The 18,813-nt window shown below is 37.1% G+C and overlaps 1 protein-coding gene across 1 annotated transcript in view; it reads left to right on the top strand.

The window, feature by feature from the left end:
• AGO4 (argonaute RISC component 4) overlaps nt 1-18,813 on the top strand; it is a gene marked incomplete in the record, with an annotated part of 1,401,134 nt that overhangs the window by 473,661 nt on the left and 908,660 nt on the right. Inside the window, 2 exon segments of the mRNA XM_044059958.1 lie at nt 13,503-13,639; nt 13,805-13,939. Coding sequence (XP_043915893.1) covers nt 13,503-13,639; nt 13,805-13,939 — 272 coding nt within the window.

Here is an 18,813-nt window from a genome sequence, read left to right as displayed (position 1 = left end):
AGGCCTTCTGTTGTCGTACTTTTGAGTATTAGTCTCCCCCTTTACTTTTGAGTCATTTGTAGGCCAAGTATCTGTAGTTCTGATCTTTGGAGACGTATTCTGTAGATAAAACCAACAAAAAAAATGTAGGGCTACCACAGCACGTAGCAGAAAATTTAATGAAGTGCAGACTAGATAAGCACTTTTGGAAACAATTCATTGTGTTGGATGTGATAAAGGAATAGTTTCCGAAAGCACTTATCCAGTGTGTACTGCATTAAATTTTATGCTACGAGCCGTGGTAGCCCTACTGTTTTTTTTTTTTTCGTTTTGGATTACTGTGTCTACAGAAGGGCTTTTGGTCATCTTCGTGTTTGAATATTCTGTAGGTAGAACTTTAAGCTTCCAGCAAGATGCTTTTTTTCCCCTTCTTTCCTTGCGACTACTTTGTAGAGGAAGATGGGCCAATAGTATCACTCATGGAAGTTGTATACTTAACCATGACTTCCTAACTGTAGTTGTGTAGGACCAGGTCTGTCATCCCATACGACTACACTCCCCCCTTCCTGCTACCATTTTTGCCCTAGGTGTGGAGGTTTCATATTGTTTTCTCATTACTTGGTTTCTCCTCCTTCCTTTGCTCCACTTTTAAGTGGATATGAAGGAACATTTTGTTGGGTAGCTAAGCACCAATACATTTCCAAGCCAAGTCCTGCAGGCCTGTAGTCCTAGAGGTTGAGGAAGATGGACTTGGGTCCACAAGTATCGTTTAAGTATGCAACTTTAGTTTATAGCATACTGTTACAAAGGGCAAAGTATTTTATTGCTTGTACTGAATTATGAGTAGGCAGGCTTTGATTAGTCTGAGAGCAACATATTCATTCAGCTATAGATAACTTCTTTTTTAAAACAATTTTTATTAAGATTTTGTAACAATAAATTTTGTTTACAGACATAAAAGAAATAACTTGCAATTCAAAAACAAACGATTAAGGTCAACTGAAGTATTTACAACTGTGTCTAATTTAGCAATATAACAGAGTATCAAAAGAACCATAATGATTTTATCAAACTATACTAGTATCTTTATCTAGAATATATTTTTTAAATTGGACCACATATTATATGAAAAAGGTATTTTAACTGATCTTGATTTGATAGTCATCATTTCTAACAAGCACATTTCAGCAAGAATATTTTTGAATCTATCATATGAAAGAGTATATTCAGATTTCCAGTTTCTGGTTATTGTTTTTCTAGCTGCTGTTAGGACAGACCATAACGGAGAATACGTAACTTTTCTTACACATTTGGGAATTGGAGTATTAAAAAGAATTAAGGATTTAGTTAATATAAAATTGTCTGTAAAAAGTGTTTGAAGGAGATTATTAATTTTCTCCCAAAATTTCTTTAAAATTGTACAATCGTAAAACGTGTGACCAGTCTAGTTTAGTCTGTTTTACATCTCCAACATAAAATGTTATTCTTGCTAATCTGTTCTAATTTGTGAGGTGTGTAGAAAACTCTGTTTATAAATTTCCATGCATAAATTCTCCATCTACGAGATGTAGTGTGTTTAGATGATTCTAGAATTATTTTTTATCCAATTCAGTGGGTGTCATTATTTATTGTGGTAAAATAATTCCAATAGTTTTCTGGTATATTTTTCACTTCTGTAGATAGTTGATATTTTACAATCTATAGTTACATTTTGATGTATGTAAGAAGCAAAGCATTTTATTAATTTAGGTATTGGTGATCTTGCAAATTAAGTTAATTTGATCAGACATAAATTCCATAAAAGATTGAAGTTGAAGCTCTGTAGTTCAATCTAGTCCAGATTTTATTATCAACTGTTCTAATGTAATTAAATTATCTTGAATAAACTGGAACCAAAAAATAAGATTTATTTCTTTCAATGTTAAGATATTTGCCAAATTAGAAGAGATTATAACACCTTTAGTGTACGCAATAGGAAACAAAATGAATATCCAGTTTTTATAAGTTATATTCTTATATATAAAGCTTTGAAAATCTTTTAGTAAATGTTTTCATATAGTGAATTAAGTTGTTGGGGAACTTGTTTAAAGTTAAATAACTTTCAATAATCCAGTTAAAAGGATTATTTAAAAGTTTATTGGAGTTGGTCAAAACAAAGAACTTTTAGGAATGCTTTCCATTTAGCTGTATAGTTTTTATTTAATAGGAGAGTCTTGATCACTGAAGAGAGTTTTATTTATTTATTTATTTTATTTTACATTTGTTGACCGGGCTAGTCTAGCTGGAGATATTTCCATTTTCAGTAGAGGCCCGGGGAGAAAAGCTCCACATACTTAATAATATAGAAAAAACAAAGCAATAAGAGGCAATGCCACATACATTAGGAAGGAATTAACATAACATTGTACAGTAAACCATCAGGATTAAAAAATTGTGGAAGATAACATTTACGTAACATTTGTTGGCAGAGTAGTAATGTAAAAGAGTAGTGAGAAGTGAGGTTGCAAGCTAATAGGAGTGTTAGTCAGGGTTACAGCAAGGGCATAACCATTGAAGTTTTAGGTGATTTTTAAGATTAAGTTTGAAGAGGGGAAAGGAGGAAATAGAGGTTAGGTTGGGTGGCAGCATGTTCCATTGCTTACCTGTGGTGATGGAGAACAAGGAGTCACCAGCCAAGTTGTTAGATTTGGGTATATAAGCTAGGAGTTTATTAGAGGAGCGTAGGGAATGAAGATTATTATAGGGTGTTATAAGATTGTTTAGTGTAGGTGTGTTGTTAGGTAGGTAGAAGATTTTATGAGCAGTTGAGAGAGTAGCAGAGCATTTTGCAGTTCAAGCCAGTCTAGCTGATGTAGGTTAATGCAGTGATGGGTTCTATAGGGCTTACCAGTTACAAACCTTGCAATACTGATAGAATGTAGTTCTAAATCTGGGAGGCTTATACCAGCAAAAGACCAGTCTCTCATATGATTTGTAATTGATATCCTAGGTTTATTTGGTTGCCACATAAATTTCAAATTAATGAATTGAATTCTTTGATTAATTTTTTGATGGGATTAATGAAGTAGATTGGATAATGTAAAGAATCTTGGGTAAAATGATCATTTTGATAGTTTTTCCTCCAATTTCCAATTGTTAAATTATTGATGGAAGAAATACAATTAGTGTAGTTTAATTTAGATATATCTTCTATATTCTCTGATAATGTCATGTCTAAATATTTTAAGCCTTTTTTATTAACCAAATATATTTTATATTTCTGGTCCCAAATGTTGGTGTTTGAATTGATAGAAAGTAGTCTCGTTTTATCATTGAAAGTTAAACCTGAGATCTTTTTAAACTTTTCCATAAAATCAAATGTAGTTAAAAGTTTTATTTGTTCCATCATCTGTTAAAAAAAATATCAGCAAATAATTGTATTTTGGATGTTTCTGCATTTAGACTGATTCCCCCAATATTTGTATTCATTCTTATATAATTATCTAAGGGTTCCATTATAATAGTGAATAATAAAGGTGAAAGGGGACAACCCTGTTTGGTTCATTTGCATATTGGTATTTTGTCAGATAGGTATGAACCAGTTTTTATATATGCTTGGCTACCTTTATATAGTTGGGATATTAAATTTAATGAATTTGCCAGAAAAATTATATGCTTCCAAAGTATAAGAAATAAGTATTCCCAGTTAACTGAATCAAAGGCACTATTTATGTCTAAGCGTAATAAAGTTAAGTTCTTCTTAGATTCATTAGCATGATCAATAATGATTAATATCCTTTTAATACTATCAAATTATTCCTATTTAAAATAAAACCTGTTAGATCCGCATTAATTATTCCAGGTAGAAATTTCTTAAGTCTGTATAAATGGTTATAAAGATTTTTATATAATCAACATTTGAGAGATATTGGCCTGTATGAAGAACACTTGGATGTTTCTTTATCCATTTTCAAAATAGGAGAGGAGTATATTTCCAAGAGGGAGGGAATAGTAAATGATTGTTGACATTTAGTAAAGACTTGGTGTAATAAAGCAAGTGGTTCATTAGAAAATAATTTATATATTTCTGATATGATCCCATCATTACCTGGAACCTTATTCTGTTTTAAGTTGTTAATTTGATTTTTAATTTCTGGGAGAGAGATTGGTTTATCTAATGCTTGAATTTTGTTGTTCCCTTAATTTATTTTTGTGTATTTCTTAATAAAATAACTTATTTTAACTTTTGAATCCAAAATGTCTGAATTCTGATTTATCTTAGTGAAGTAATGTTTAAATTCCATTAGCATATCTCCCAAATCTGTTACCATCTTATTTTTTTCAGAATAAATCTCTTTAATATGATGCATTTTATTTAGTTTTTTTGGTTTTAATAGCTAGTTTCTTTAATGATTTAGGATTGGTGGAAAATGTATGATTTTAATTTTTTTTCTAAATTAATTTTGGTTTTATGATTTAAGATTTCTAAGTATTTATTATTCAAGATATTGATTTCCTCAGTCCTATTAGTTTTAGATATTTGATTTTGCAATTTAGCTTTATCAATTTTTTTCTTGAAGAGATTTTAATTCTTTATCCCATAACTTTTTTTTTTGTTAAGATGCCAATTAATTATTCTCCCGTATAGGTAAGCTTTTATAGGTTCATACTAGGCTATCTACCCTGGGGCAATTATAAGCCTAGCCCGATTCTGTATGGCTTACGCCACCCCTTGATTTGAGTATACTGTGCCCTTTTTAAGGTTTAGTTTACTGTGCCTCTGTCTAATAGTGACATGGGAGTAATCCCTGGGACAAACCTATGATCCCCCATCCACTTATCGAGATTCTTCTTGAAGAGATTCAGTGAGGTGCTCTGCCTCACATGAACTGGAATTCTATTCCAGAGCGAAGGGACCCTCTGGGTTATGAACCTGTCCCTCCAGCAAGTTCTATTTATTTCTGTGCTGAGGTTCAAGTCCCTCGAGCGTGTGGCTCTTAAGGGATTTAGATTTACTGAGGTGGAGCATGTCCATTAATTTTGGATTTGACATAGCTTTGTATGTCGGGCATAGATCGCCTCGAAGTAGGCGGTATGCAACTGAGTAGAGCTGGAGTTTTTTTAACCGAGCAGCATATGGCGTCTGTTTGAGACCCTTGATCCTCTTGGCGAGATACTTTTGGGGTCTTTCTAATTGCTGCAGGTGTCGGGTAAGGTACATCCCAAAAGGGGCATTGTATTCTATGATGGGCCTGATGAGGGATGAATAAAGGGGCACGATTACCTCTCTTGATCTAGATGTGAAACCCTTCTTGATGAGGTGGGCTATGTAGAAGGTCTTTCTAACCACTTTGGCAATGTGGTTTTCAAAGGAGAGATTGCTATCAACTTGGGTCCCCAAGGTCCCTAATCACTTTCTCTGTACTTAATGGGTTTCCGCCTATGTGGTAATTTGTGGGCACATTGTTTTTGCCAAAGGGTATGACTATACATTTTTTGGCATTTAGCTTTAAACCATGGCGCTGGCACCAATTATCTGTCTTTGAGAGACCTTTTTGAAGGATGTTTGTCAGCTGGAGAGTTGATTATGGCGCCCAGTTTGCAGTCGTCTGCGAACTTGGTGAGTCATAGTCCTCCCACGTTTGCCTGTACCTCGGAAAAGTATATACCGAACAAGAGTGGTCCCAGGACAGAACCCTGTGGGACGCCACTTGTGACTGGTTTTGAGTCTGACATGGCTCCAGCAACTCTCATTCTGTGGATTCTGTCTTTGAGCCAGTTTGCGACCCATCTTGTGACATAGGGGTTTATATTTAAGCTGGATAGCTTATCTATGATGCCCGAGTGGGGTATTGTGTCAAATGCCTTTGCAAGGTCCAGATAGGCTGTGTGGACTACCTTCCCTTCATCTATGGCTTTGGTGACTGTTTCAAAGAAGTCAACCAGGTTCAAAAGGCAGGATCTGCCCTTGACAAAGCCAAACTGGGTAGGATCTAGTGTCTGTAGGTCCCCAATGTCTTTGTTTATGAGCTCCATGATGATTCTCTCCATAGCCTTGCAGACTAAGCTAGTCAGGCTTATGGGGCGATAGTTTCCAGGGACCATAGAGGCTCCACCTTTGTGGAGTGGGGACCACTGTTGCTGTATGCCATTCTGTGGGCACATATCCTGTAGTGAGGCTGAGATTGTATAGCTGTTTTATTTGAGGGATTAGTTCCTCTTGTAGTTCATGTAGGACGCAACCTGGGACGCCATCTGGTCCCATGGAAGCAGTGTTTTTTGCTTTGGAGAGGGCAGCCTTCACCTGAGCATCTGAGATGTTTGGGAGGCAGCCCTCTGCCGGGATAGATACTTGCTCTTTTGGGGGGGAGAAGTTTGCACTGAACCTGTCTGCCAGGATATTGGCGATGTCTGTGGGTTCACTGTATTTTTTATCATTTAGAATCAACTCGGAACAAGTCTGGGAGTTGCATCCCAGGTTTCTAACATAACTGAAAAAAGCCTTATGATTGTCTTTGGTGTTCTGTGCAATTTTTCTCTCTAAGCTGGCCTTGGAGGATTTTATGAGGGATCGTAATTTTTTGCTAGTACTGATCAGAGATGCCTTCCTTGTTAGGGATTTTGCTCTATCATGTAGTAGCTTCCTCCTTCTGTTATACAGTTTATTTATGGCAGGGGTCCACCAGACTGGATGCCTGCCTTTGGATGATTGGGTCTTGGTTTTGTTTTGATAGCATGATCCATGCATTCCTGGAGATGTCCGTAGAATGCATTTATATAGGATTCTGCAGTTTGGGCTGTAGTTTCCACTGGCCCTGGGGCCTTGAAGGATTCCACTTCGGTTTTGAGAAGTGAGAAGTTCGCTTTTGAGAAGTTTTTCACTGTGGTTTTCTGGGCTGGGGGTGGGGTCGGGATGTGGACATCCAGTGAAATTAATTTATGGTCTGATCTTACCAATGAGGGATATACTTCTGGTGTGGAGCATAGAGTCCCCATGTTGGTAATGATCAGGTCTAGTATGTTGTCCCCTCTTGTGGGAGTGGTGACTAGTTGTTCCATAGCATTTGAGTTTATAATTTCCAGGAATCTTTGGGCTAAGGTGCTGGGGCTTGAGTAGTGCTCCCAGTCAATGTTTGGGTAGTTTGAAGTCGCCCAGTATAATGGTGTTCGGAGAGATCTTCATGTTCTCCAATGTTTTCAGGAAGGCCGAATGGGATTCCTGACTTTGAGAGGGTGGTCTGTAGGATGCTATAAACTGAAAAGCAGTCTTGCCCACTGTTAGTTGCACATGGATGGTCTCCGATACTTTGTGCAATGCCACTAACCTGGAGGTGTGGATATCCTTGATAAATATGGAAACTCCCCCTCCTTTTGTGGTTCGGTCTGGGTTTTGGGGCCGAAAAGCATGATACGAGGTATAGCCTGGTAGTGCTGGGGTGCTTTCTGGAGCCTTGAACCAGGTTTCTGTCACTGCACAGATATTGATCTTCTCCATACTGAGGAGAGTTTTGAGTGTGTGCATCTTGAGGTTAAGACTTCTGGCGTTTAGCAGCATTACCCTTAGTTTCTTGTTCCTTGTGCTGTCTATGGGGGTGGGTTTGACTTTTGAGCCTTGCCTAAAAAAGGCACTATGGGGGTGGCAAGAGCCTTTGCCAATATCAGAAAGCCCAGTGGTGACAAGTGCAAGCCATCCCTAGCGAAGCAACGTGGCTTGTCGAGCATGTCATCCCTGGCTGACAGACACTGGATCCCCTTTGAATGACACCAAAATTTTAGCCAATTGTTAAAATCGATCATTTTGTCTTTGTACTGTGGCATCATTCTAGGTGAGGGTAAGATGCTGCTCAAGGTCAGGGTCATACCAGCCTGGGCTACATGATCAGAGAGCTCCTCTATGTCTCTTTTCATGTAGTCCAGGGAGGTACGTCTCAGGTCATTCACACCAGCATGTACAATGACTGAGTCATATTTGTATTTGCTTTGGAGTGACCTGAGTGCTTGCATTGTCTGATCCTAGCACCCGACGGGCAGCTCACTGTGACCTTCTCTTTATTCAGCCTGGTGAGTTGGATGTCAGTGTGTCTGACAATAGTCACCTATAGCAAGAGTATCAGGTGTGTTATTCAGCCTTAAGGGCTGTGGCTGCTTGGCACACTGACTTTGTGGGTTATGTGTTGTGCATCCCATATAAAAATGACTGAAGTACCTTCAACACTGTTTGTTTTGATAAATGTTTTTGTTTCAGAGTTAAAGTTTTTGAAATCGGGTAATGTGGTTAGATATGATGGTATTCTTCTAACTTGAGGGAAATAGTTGGAATGCATTAGCAACTCAAACGTTATTGCATTATGATCCGTTAATGGGCATGTTTGTACTCTAACCCCTTTTAGATTATTAATTGGTTTGATATGTAAATTCTGTCAATTCGGGAGTGAGTTCCATGTCTCTGAGAATAATATGTATAAAAAAGTGAATTGGATTCTGCAAGATCATTAATATTTCTCATATGGTATGATTCAGTGAATTCAGTCAAATTGTTTGACGATGTAATCATCCTTTTCTTGAAAGCAGTAGTCTTTTTTGTTTACTATATAATTGAAGTCTCCTGTAAGTATGATGTTTCCTTTGGAAAGGTGTATTATTTGATCTAGCTGCTGTTTGACTGTATGGATAGCTATTCAGGGTATCCAGTATACATTAATAAAAGTGTATATCTTTTTATTAAGTTGTAGTGTGGCAGCACATAACATACCTTTATCATCACTATACGTTTTTAATATTTTAGAAATTGGAAATGTATTGTTCCATAAAATAGCAACACCTCTCTTTTTGTTGATGTGAACTTGATAGTACTGTATATTTTTTATTAAGTCTGTCTTCTTTTAATAGATGTTTCTTGTAAAAGGACTACATTTGGATTGAAAATATTTAAATATTTATATAGATTCCCTCTTTTGCAGCTATTATTCAGTCCATTAACATTAATGGAGATGCATTTTAAGGTTGACATTTATATAAGTAAATGTTTTATTAGAATTACATTTGCAGTCTCTAGCATTATTCGTTTGTTTCATCTCACTATATTTGTGGAAGAACAGCTAGATTGTGATAAAATTAAAAAGAAAATTAATAAGTAAATTAGGTTTTTATTTGAATTAGACACTGTAAAATAAAGAAGATCTATGTACAGATAAAGATTATATAAATTCTTATCCACTTCGTGGAGTTCAAGACTCCTGATTCAAGCAGAGACTGAATCAACCAACCCCTTACTAGCAACAGCTAACTTCCCTCCACCAAATTTGAAATTTAACAATATTAATTTGTGACAAAATGTATAAAAAGCTGATATTTTGTGGATTTCAGAATTAGGTACCAAAATTGATAACTCAATGTGTTATTTTCTATTATACTAATTTCAAATATATTAAGATTTATTTAGATGCAGTATAGATGGAGCAAATTATTAATGTATTTATTGTATTACAAGGATAAATGTTCTGTTTGATGTATGCATCAAAGCTTTTTAAATGGTTTTAATAATATTTAAAGACCTGTGATATTTACATGTAGAATTAATTTACCAAGTGTGTATTATAATATTAAATATGTTTATTAAAGAAAGTGTTTCCATAATCGGAATCATACTAGACAGTTTACTTGTTGCTATCGCTATTTTCATTCAAGGCATATATGACATTAATATAAAGAAAAAGGGAAAATGCATTTATAAAACTCTAAAATGAAGATCATGAATTTAATCAACTTCAGTAATTGATATCAAAACATTGTTAAGTTTTCATAGTCAGGCCTTTTCTGCTATTAGTTCAGAATATCTGTATTTATACATTTATAAATAGTTTAGAATGTCAACTTTTCCAATAACCATTTCAAAGAAATAATATGAAGTAGGAACAGAAGTATAGCAGGTAAAACATATCAATATGTCTGAAAACTTTCAAATCAACAGCAGGTATATCAGTATAGGTTAGAGATGTATATCTATATCTCTATTTTATAGTGAATACGTTAGCAATTAGTACACACACACAGTAATATCTCTTCATTCTCAATTTGTGAATTAGAACCATTAACTAAGGAAATGGTAATCAATAATGCCGCTTTAGTGTGATAATGGTCTGTACTTTTGTAAAAATATATTATGAGACAAACACAATTTAACACTGTTTTTGTTTTGAAGCCTTTAAGAAAGAGAATTTAATATAACAATTTCTTTTTGATAAATCATTACATATTCTTTAAATAATTGAACTATTAAATATAGATTAAATAGTTCAGCATGTGTATAGAGTCAGAGCTAGGCATTGTTTGCAGTTACTAATAGATAAAAAACATCAAATGACATTTTAATAACCATTGAATGCCTAATAATGATGAGCTCTATTAGTAGGACGAGAGAGATCATCCTGATCCCTCTTGTGAAAAAAAGTAAATAAATAAGTAGGTAAATATAGTATATTTCAATCCTTCAGTTATGAGACTAAGCATTAACTGTGTAGACATTGTTCTTTTCAAAAAAGTGTTTTGTATATGACACAAACATATTATTGTGAAAAGCAGGTCATTTCTGCATTATGAACTAGTTATTTTATAATAAAGTTAAACATTTATATGGTTATGTACCATGGGTATGTAGTTCTCTTTTTCTCCACTTTTAAAGTTTTAGAGTTGCTTAATGCAATGTCCTTTTTATCGTTTGAATGTTCTATTTGCTTCCTGTTGAGTTCAAAGTTAATAGCATTCATTTCGGATCCACAGCTCTGCGAGCGTTTAATTCAACGAGAGTTAATTGTCTAAGAAATTTGAGGCTCGAGAAAGTGTTCTAAAGGTTGGATGAAGCTTTCTCTTAATTCTCAGACAGTTTCTTGTATGACCTTTTCAGTGGGAAAGTTAAAAAAAATGTTAGTCTCCAGACTTGCAACCACAGCATTTCACAGAAAACAAATGTATGCCTTTCAAGCACTACAGTAACATTTTTTATATCACCAGTGCCTCAGTCAACAGTATCCCAGAGTCGACTATAGAAAGGCACAAAGAGTTCAAAGCAACAAAATGGAGCAGGGAAAAGCTGCCAAAACATGTCGTGCAATCCTACCCTCCCAGCATCAAACCAATGCATTGCTACACATCAACCAGATCTCTCCCAAACTACATACAACTTCATTTTCATATGAATATATACTATTGAAATTTCCCCATTTAAAGTATATATCTCAACAGTTCCTGACTTTTTTTATATACATATCTATTTATACATGCGTACTCTCACTTATACAAACACATACACACATGCACATATATACGCATATGCATCTACATATTCAAACGTACATATTTTAAACAAAATTATTTTTTTATATACATTTCTCCTTTCTCCCTTTCCTCATCTGAAACATGTTATAACAGCAAGGTTACTAACCTGTAAACTCCAAGAACCACAGATAATGTAAGGCATATTTCAAGGTATTATTAAAGTGATCATATATCAAAAGGCACAGTCATTTGTCCTTTAACTTTTTCTTCTTTTCCATAGATTTCCAGGTGTTATTCTCTGCATTTCTTTTTAATGTAGGATTTGTCCATTCCATATCTTCCAGTTTGTCATTTATTTTATTGGTTTAGAGTAGATGACAGCAGTGTCCAAGTCATCAAACACTTTATTCCATCTGTGAGAAATAATTTTAGTCTACCTGGAAACAAAAGGTGCACGTTTATTTGATTCTTCTTTAGCTCCTTAATGATAGGTAAGAAGAGTTTTCTTTTAGTTATAACTGCAGAAGAATAATCATCAAAGCGAATGATGCTGTCATTTATTTTTATAGGGGACTTAGACCATCCTGTTTTTTAATATTAGTTCCTTATCTTGTGTTGAAATAAATTTAACTATAACAGATTTGGTAGTATTTTTATTAGTAGAAGAAACAGCAGATCTGTGTGCCCTTTCAATCCCAAATGAAAGGGCTTCAGGGAGATTCAAAGCAGTAGGAAGTAAAGTGGTTAAAAACTCACCATATGGTTTCCCTCTGTTTGGAAGTCCAAATATTTGTAGGTTATTCCTTCATGATCTGTTTTCCAGATCTTCAAACTTATTTTGTAGTGCTGTATTCTGTTTCAGGAGGAATTCTGTTGCTTTTTCCTTCTTGGAGTCTTCATCTGTATCACTGAGTGATTGTTCCATGTCAGAGATTTGAGATTTCTGTAGCTGTAATTTTTTGTGTATAAGATCCATCTGTTTTGAAAATTTCTGTTCAAATATATCTATTTTTGTGCCATTTTGTCAAGTTTCAGAGATCTCCTGCAAGGTTGTTGTCAAGGATAGAAGTTATTTCTTCAGAGAGGAGTCTGAGGAATTGCTTTTGGAGTAACTCCTCTTTCAGGCAGAAGTGCTATAAATGTCTGAAGATTTTGACAGGAAAATTTCAAAAAAATCAAATGATTTTTTACAATAATCTGCAGGTAGTTTTGTAGATATTAGAAATATTAAATTAAGATCAAATGGATTATTTAAGTATAAATCCTGTCAGAAATATAACAGGATGGCAGAGCTGGAAAAAACTGCTGCTAGTCAGTGAACATCTTGGCCACCAATAGATAATTTCTGATGAATTTTGAGCAAGGAAGGAAAAAACTTTTTTGACGCCTGCATTTCTGATGTACTAGTTTGTGGAAACTTCAGAGGGATAAACATGGGAAATTACTTTTTGAGCTCTTTTTATGCTCATTTTCTTAGAAGTAAAGAAAACGCATCTGAGTTTAAAATTTTAGCAGGTCTTGCGTTGATATTTGTATTGGTGTACTTACCATTTTTAACTAGTTTTGTAATTAGCAGATCAGGTGGATTGATTTAGTTTGTGTGTGTATTTGTGTGTGTGTATTTGTGTGTGTGTATTTGTGTGTGTGTATTTGTGTGTGTGTATTTGTGTGTGTGTATTTGTGTGTGTGTATTTGTGTGTGTGTGTGTGTGTGTGTGTGTATGTGTGTGTGTGTGTGTGTGTGTGTGTGTGTGTGTATTTGTGTGTGTGTGTGTATTTGTGTGTGTGTGTGTGTATTTGTGTGTGTGTGTGTGTATTTGTGTGTGTGTGTGTATTTGTGTGTGTGTGTGTGTGTATTTGTGTGTGTGTGTGTGTGTGTGTGTGTGTGTGTGTGTGTGTGTGTGTGTATTTGTGTGTGTGTGTGTATTTGTGTGTGTGTGTGTATTTGTGTGTGTGTATTTGTGTGTGTGTGTTTGTGTGTGTGTGTGTGTATTTGTGTGTGTGTGTGTATTTGTGTGTGTGTGTATTTGTGTGTGTGTGTATTTGTGTGTGTGTGTATTTGTGTGTGTGTGTATTTGTGTGTGTGTGTGTGTATTTGTGTGTGTGTGTGTGTGTGTGTGTGTATTTGTGTGTGTGTGTGTATTTGTGTGTGACTGGATATATACATCTGTATCGGTGTATTTGTAGGGACAAAAGAAATTAATAATTGAACTTGTGGTTGAAGTGTGCAAGAAATGGAAATTACTTTACCTAATCCTGTGCTTTCTTCAGGTACACCCCTGTGGGTCGTTCATTCTTCTCTCCACCTGAAGGCTACTACCATCCACTAGGAGGAGGCAGAGAAGTTTGGTTTGGTTTCCACCAATCAGTCAGACCAGCTATGTGGAATATGATGCTAAATATTGATGGTAAGTGAAATACTTGTGATTTTGCCTGTATAAGAGTACAAAACTAAGAGGCACTGGTGATGGGTTTTATGATGAAGTGCAATATATGGGAAACTGGTTGTGTTCCCATTTAAACGTTTGAAGAGTACATTACTTGTGTTTTATTTTTTCCCGTACCCATTTCAGTTTCTGCAACTGCATTCTATCGGGCCCAGCCAGTTATTGAGTTCATGTGTGAAGTGCTTGACATTCAGAATATCAATGAACAAACAAAACCTCTGACGGATTCTCAGCGGGTCAAGTTCACCAAAGAAATAAGAGGTAAAAGAAAACTAATAAAATGTGATGTCATTTTTTTTCTATAACTTTAGTAGAAAAACTTTCTTTGAAAAGAAGTTTACAGAACACACGAGATCTGATGTGCATTTTCATTCATTCCTCAACATATGGGTTCAGATCTGAACCTTGTATCTGACTGGGCTGCTGTTTCACAGCTCATTGATGCTACAAGCTCTCTAGCTCCTCCCTTACCTGCAAAGCAGCAGTCCACCTCATTTCCCAGATCTCTTTTGCTGCCATAGTAAAAGGACATGGTCTACAGCTTGAGTGTGTTTTTTGTGATAATACGATAAGTTGTCATTCACTTTTTTTCTATCTTACATTTTTCCAACCTTTTTTTTATCCTCCCTTTACTTTTACACTTACCGCTGGTAGTTTCTTAATTGCCACCAATGGTAATTGTTCTATTTTTTCTAATTAACCGTCTATCGTTATTTCTGCCTTTCCTTTTCTTTGTAGTATAGTTTTTGGTGTTTTTCTTACTCATTACAAGTGGTTCTAATTACCATAGTTGGTAGTTCTTCTTTTCTCTTACCGCTAGTTGGTATATTATCAATACCATTGCTGATATCTGTATTGTATATTTTCTTCTGATTTCTATTAAAAACAATTGTAATTAGTAGTAGTGCTTCTCGTATGATTTTTTCTGCTTAATTTTATTTTTCTAGTGTTTTTCTGTTTTACTGTACTTGCTCATTTTCATGGCAGATAAACAGGTTATAAAAAAATGCAGTAAATGCAGACATGAGATCCCATTGTCTGATTCTCATGTCTGTGTTTATTGCTTGGGACCAGAACATTTGCAAGCTTCATACTCCATTTGTAAAGCCTTTTAATCCAAGAGCTCTTATGGACATAAAAAATAAATTGATCCTCAAAGGCCTTCTTCCGTTGGGCTTCAGAGAGTCAGTGACTGCAGGTCAAACCTCTTAAGCATGAGAAAAAAAGAGGCCTTCAGAGCTTCTTAGCTCTTCTCAATCTTCTTTGGATCTGACATTGGAGCTTCGGCTGAAGACTTGGCAAACTTTGGATCCAACACAAATATTTGGATCCGATGACTTCAGACAACAGATCCATATCTTTGGCTGTGACCCATTCAGACTCTAGACATCTACCAAGAACAAGATACGAGTCTTCTGTTGATCCAGTTCCCTCTTGGCTCCTACCTCCCTTCCCGGAAATATGCAGATCTCCCTCTATTGCCTCTTCCCGTTCATTTCACAAGTGTCATTGAAGCAGATGTGGATAGAATGATGGTTTCTTTCAAGACTGATTCAGATGGGAGTTCTCCTTGCCCTTATCCCAGTGGGTCAGGAGACCTCTGCTCGTACAACCCCACCAATTCTGGTTCCTTCTCTGATCTGTTTTTTGGTTTCAGATCCCTTGGATCTGAGACTTCAGGCACAGTCTGCTTTGGATCCAAAGAGGCATTTTTCGTCGGATCTGATGTCTTCTCTGCGCACGCTGTCTCTGACCGTTTTGGGGCCAGATTGCTGTCAGACCCAAAGCTTCATTGTCTGATCCATGGGGTAAAGTTGACTGTGAAGTTGTTGGAGCCATCCCTGCCCCTCTGAGCCTCTGCATTTGATAGCTCTATTCCAACTCCTGCCTCACGTGCTGTGTCTTCTGGCCAGAGGAAGACATCGGTCCAGAGGCATGCCTTCTCAGAGCCAAAAGTTTTCTTCTCCCCAGGATATTCTACCTTCGAGGTAGTAGTGTTTTCTTCTAAATATCAGATCCCCCCCCCCCTCAGATCTTCCCTCTGGTTCTCAGATGTCTTTGTGTCTTGAGCCTCCGCATTCTGCTCCACAGGGGCAGCCAGCCCAAAGCCTCCAGGTGGCTCCGCAGGGCATAATTATCTCTTGCAGTACTACTTTGGAACATCCCACCAAAGAAGTCCCTAGGAAGAGGAAATGCAAGAGGAGGCAGTTGGACTCCGTGTAGGAGTCAGTCACAGAAGATGCTGATTTTGATGAGGGGGAAGGGACCCAAGATCACCACCTGACTATCTCATTTGTAGACATATCAGAGATCCTGAAACAGAAGGGTGGATGGTGTACTGACCTTTCTCAAGAGGAATCTGTATTCTTGGATGCATTTGGTACTTGCCCATCTACTCCCTGGGTGTGTCTACCTGCTGATGAGCTCATTGATTTGATCTCCCAGCAGGCGTGGAAGGAGCTAGATTCTGTACAGTTGATCCCCAAGAGACCAGAGAGGATACTGGCACACACTGAAGAGACCTGAGAGGATACTGGCACCACTGAAGAGACCAGAGAGGATATTGGCCGCAGTGGAGAGAGGATACTGGCCGCACTGGAGAGACCACAGAAGATACTGGCCGCACTGGAGAGACCAGGGAGGATACTGGCCGCACTGGAGAGACCAGGGAGGGTTTAAACCATTCATTCCCAAGTCAGGAGTCTAAGAAAATCAGTATTACCGGCTAGAAAGATATTACAGACTCTGGGATCGATATCTGCAGCAATTGTACTACTGCCACTAGCAAGGTCCCACATGAGAATTCTTCAATGGTTGTTACCAACCCAGTGGTCCATTTTTAAGTCTGCATATGTCCACCAAAATCAGCATAACTCAAATCTGCAAAAAATACCTGTGGTGGATTCATTCAGATCACATTGCAGTCACCCATTCATCCTTCCTTAGCCCAAGACCATAGTGACCACAGATGTTTCCCAGAGCAGGTGGGGGGTATTTCTTGGGGAAAACCGTACAATGAATTTGGTCCTCTGAAGAGGCCAACCTGCATGTCAGTGTGCCTGAAATGAGAGCAGTACTCATAGCATTGTAGGTGTTCCAAGACGCACTCCCTTCTGGGACTTCTGTGATTCAAGAGGACAATGTCTAGTATGGTATGTCAGAAAACCAGGAGGAACCAGACCTTACTCTGTGTCAAGAAGCTGAGAATGTGGCAGTGAGGGATCTCTTCAAAATCTATTTCTGACAGCAATGCATATACTCGGGAAGTCCATCATGATAGTGGACAAGTTGAGCAGGTCCATTTCATTATCTCACAAGTAGTCTCTGAACTGATTCTGCCAGTGGAGCCAGCCATTCTGCAACCTATTTGCATCTCCCGTGAACAAATGCAGGAAGTTCTTTGCCCTACTCTCCTTGTTGGAGGAGTGACCAAGAAACACACTTAAAACGATTGGCCCCAGATCTCCTCTATGCTTATTCCCAGTCCCTTTAATCCCCAAATTTCTTCAGAAAGCATCCTGACTGAAGAGTGAGTCATACTCCTTCCTCCTTATTGCTGTCAACAGATTTGGTTTCCTTTTCATTGGTCTATTTACCCACTTTGGATTCTGGATCCAGTTCCAGATCTGTTTCACCCGACAGACTTGACTCACCTGGACATTTTGGGAATAAAACTGACCCCATGGTTTCTCCAATTCCATTGATAGTCAGACAACCAAAGCTCTCTTCTCCAGTATGACACTTCTTTCCACAAGCTTTCCATTAGGAAGATTTATAAGAGCAAATGGAAAATATTTGTCCTTTGGGCACAGCAAGATATGGACCCTTTTTCAGCACCACTATGTAAAATTCTTGAATTCCTGGCTTCTGTCTTTAATGAAGGGGCTAGTCCCTCTACTGTCAAAGTTCAGTTGGCTGCCATTTCCAGTTTTCATATAGGAGTTGATAATTCCACTTTGGCTTCTTCATGTCTTTGTAAGGAGTGTTTCTGCTCAAACCATCTTTTTCAAGGATCCCACGTTGGGATCTAAATTTAATGTTACAGGCCTAAACTCAAACATTTGAATTGGCTGCAACATGTGACTTTAAATACTTGACTTAAACTATATTTCTGATAGATGTAACATGGCTTGGAGAGTTTCAGAGCTTCAAGCTTTATCCTCTAATCCTCCTTATTTCGTTTTTCGTAAGGAAAGGGTGTCCCTAAGAACCAATCCTTCCGTCTTAAGGTGGTGTCAGGATCTAACATTAATCAAGTTACTAACCTTCCAGTGTTCTTTCCAGGTTTTGCAAACAAAGGTGATTACATTTTACACTTTAGATGTTAACAGACAATTATGGTTTTATCTTCAGAGATCAAAGAAATTTAGAAAATCTGATCAATTTCCTTTTCAGAAAGTAGATTGGGTCAACCAGTTTCAAAAGTAACTTTAGCAAAGTGGGTGACTGAGTATTTTTCTTTTATAAAAATTTGATCTGGCTTTGCCAAAGCCTTTAAAAGCCCATTCAACCAGATCCATGACATCTTCTTCAGCCTTAATATCCAGGACTTCCTTGGCCAATATTTTTATGGCTGTGACTTGGTCCAGTCCTAATACCTTTTATTACTTGTTACATATTTGATCTTGTCTCGAGTGAAAGAGCAGCCTTCGGCTCTACAGTACTCCAGAATATCCTTCCTTTGAGTCCACCTGGGATTCAAGTAGCTGGAGACTGGGTCCCATAATGTTTAGGAATAAATAGAAATTGACAACATCAGATAAAGTAATTGCATACTCTCCATTACATTCCATCTGTGTTCTTTTTTCAGTCAACCCCACCCCCAACTCCCTACCCCTTTTCTCTTGAGGAATTCTGGGAGATCATTAGAGGAGCCAGAGTCTCTTCTATTTGAGCTCCAGATAGTGACTTTCCTTAACGCTATAAATGTATTCCATCATATATAAGAAGCTGCAAACAAGATTTGAGGAATGAGGTGGACTGCTGCATTGTGGGTAAGGGAGGACCTCGAGAGCCTGTAGTATCCATGAGCTGTGAAACAGCAGATAAGTCTGATCTGAGGATTGGATCTGATTCCATATGTTTAGTAAGAATTAAAATGGACAACGGAGATGGAACGTTATGGTGAGTACATA

Source organism: Protopterus annectens, chromosome 1.part2 (genome assembly GCF_019279795.1).
Source record: "Protopterus annectens isolate FY-2018-M chromosome 1.part2, PAN1.0, whole genome shotgun sequence".
Taxonomy (NCBI): domain Eukaryota; kingdom Metazoa; phylum Chordata; order Ceratodontiformes; family Protopteridae; genus Protopterus; species Protopterus annectens.
This window is presented reverse-complemented; position numbering and strand designations above follow the sequence as displayed.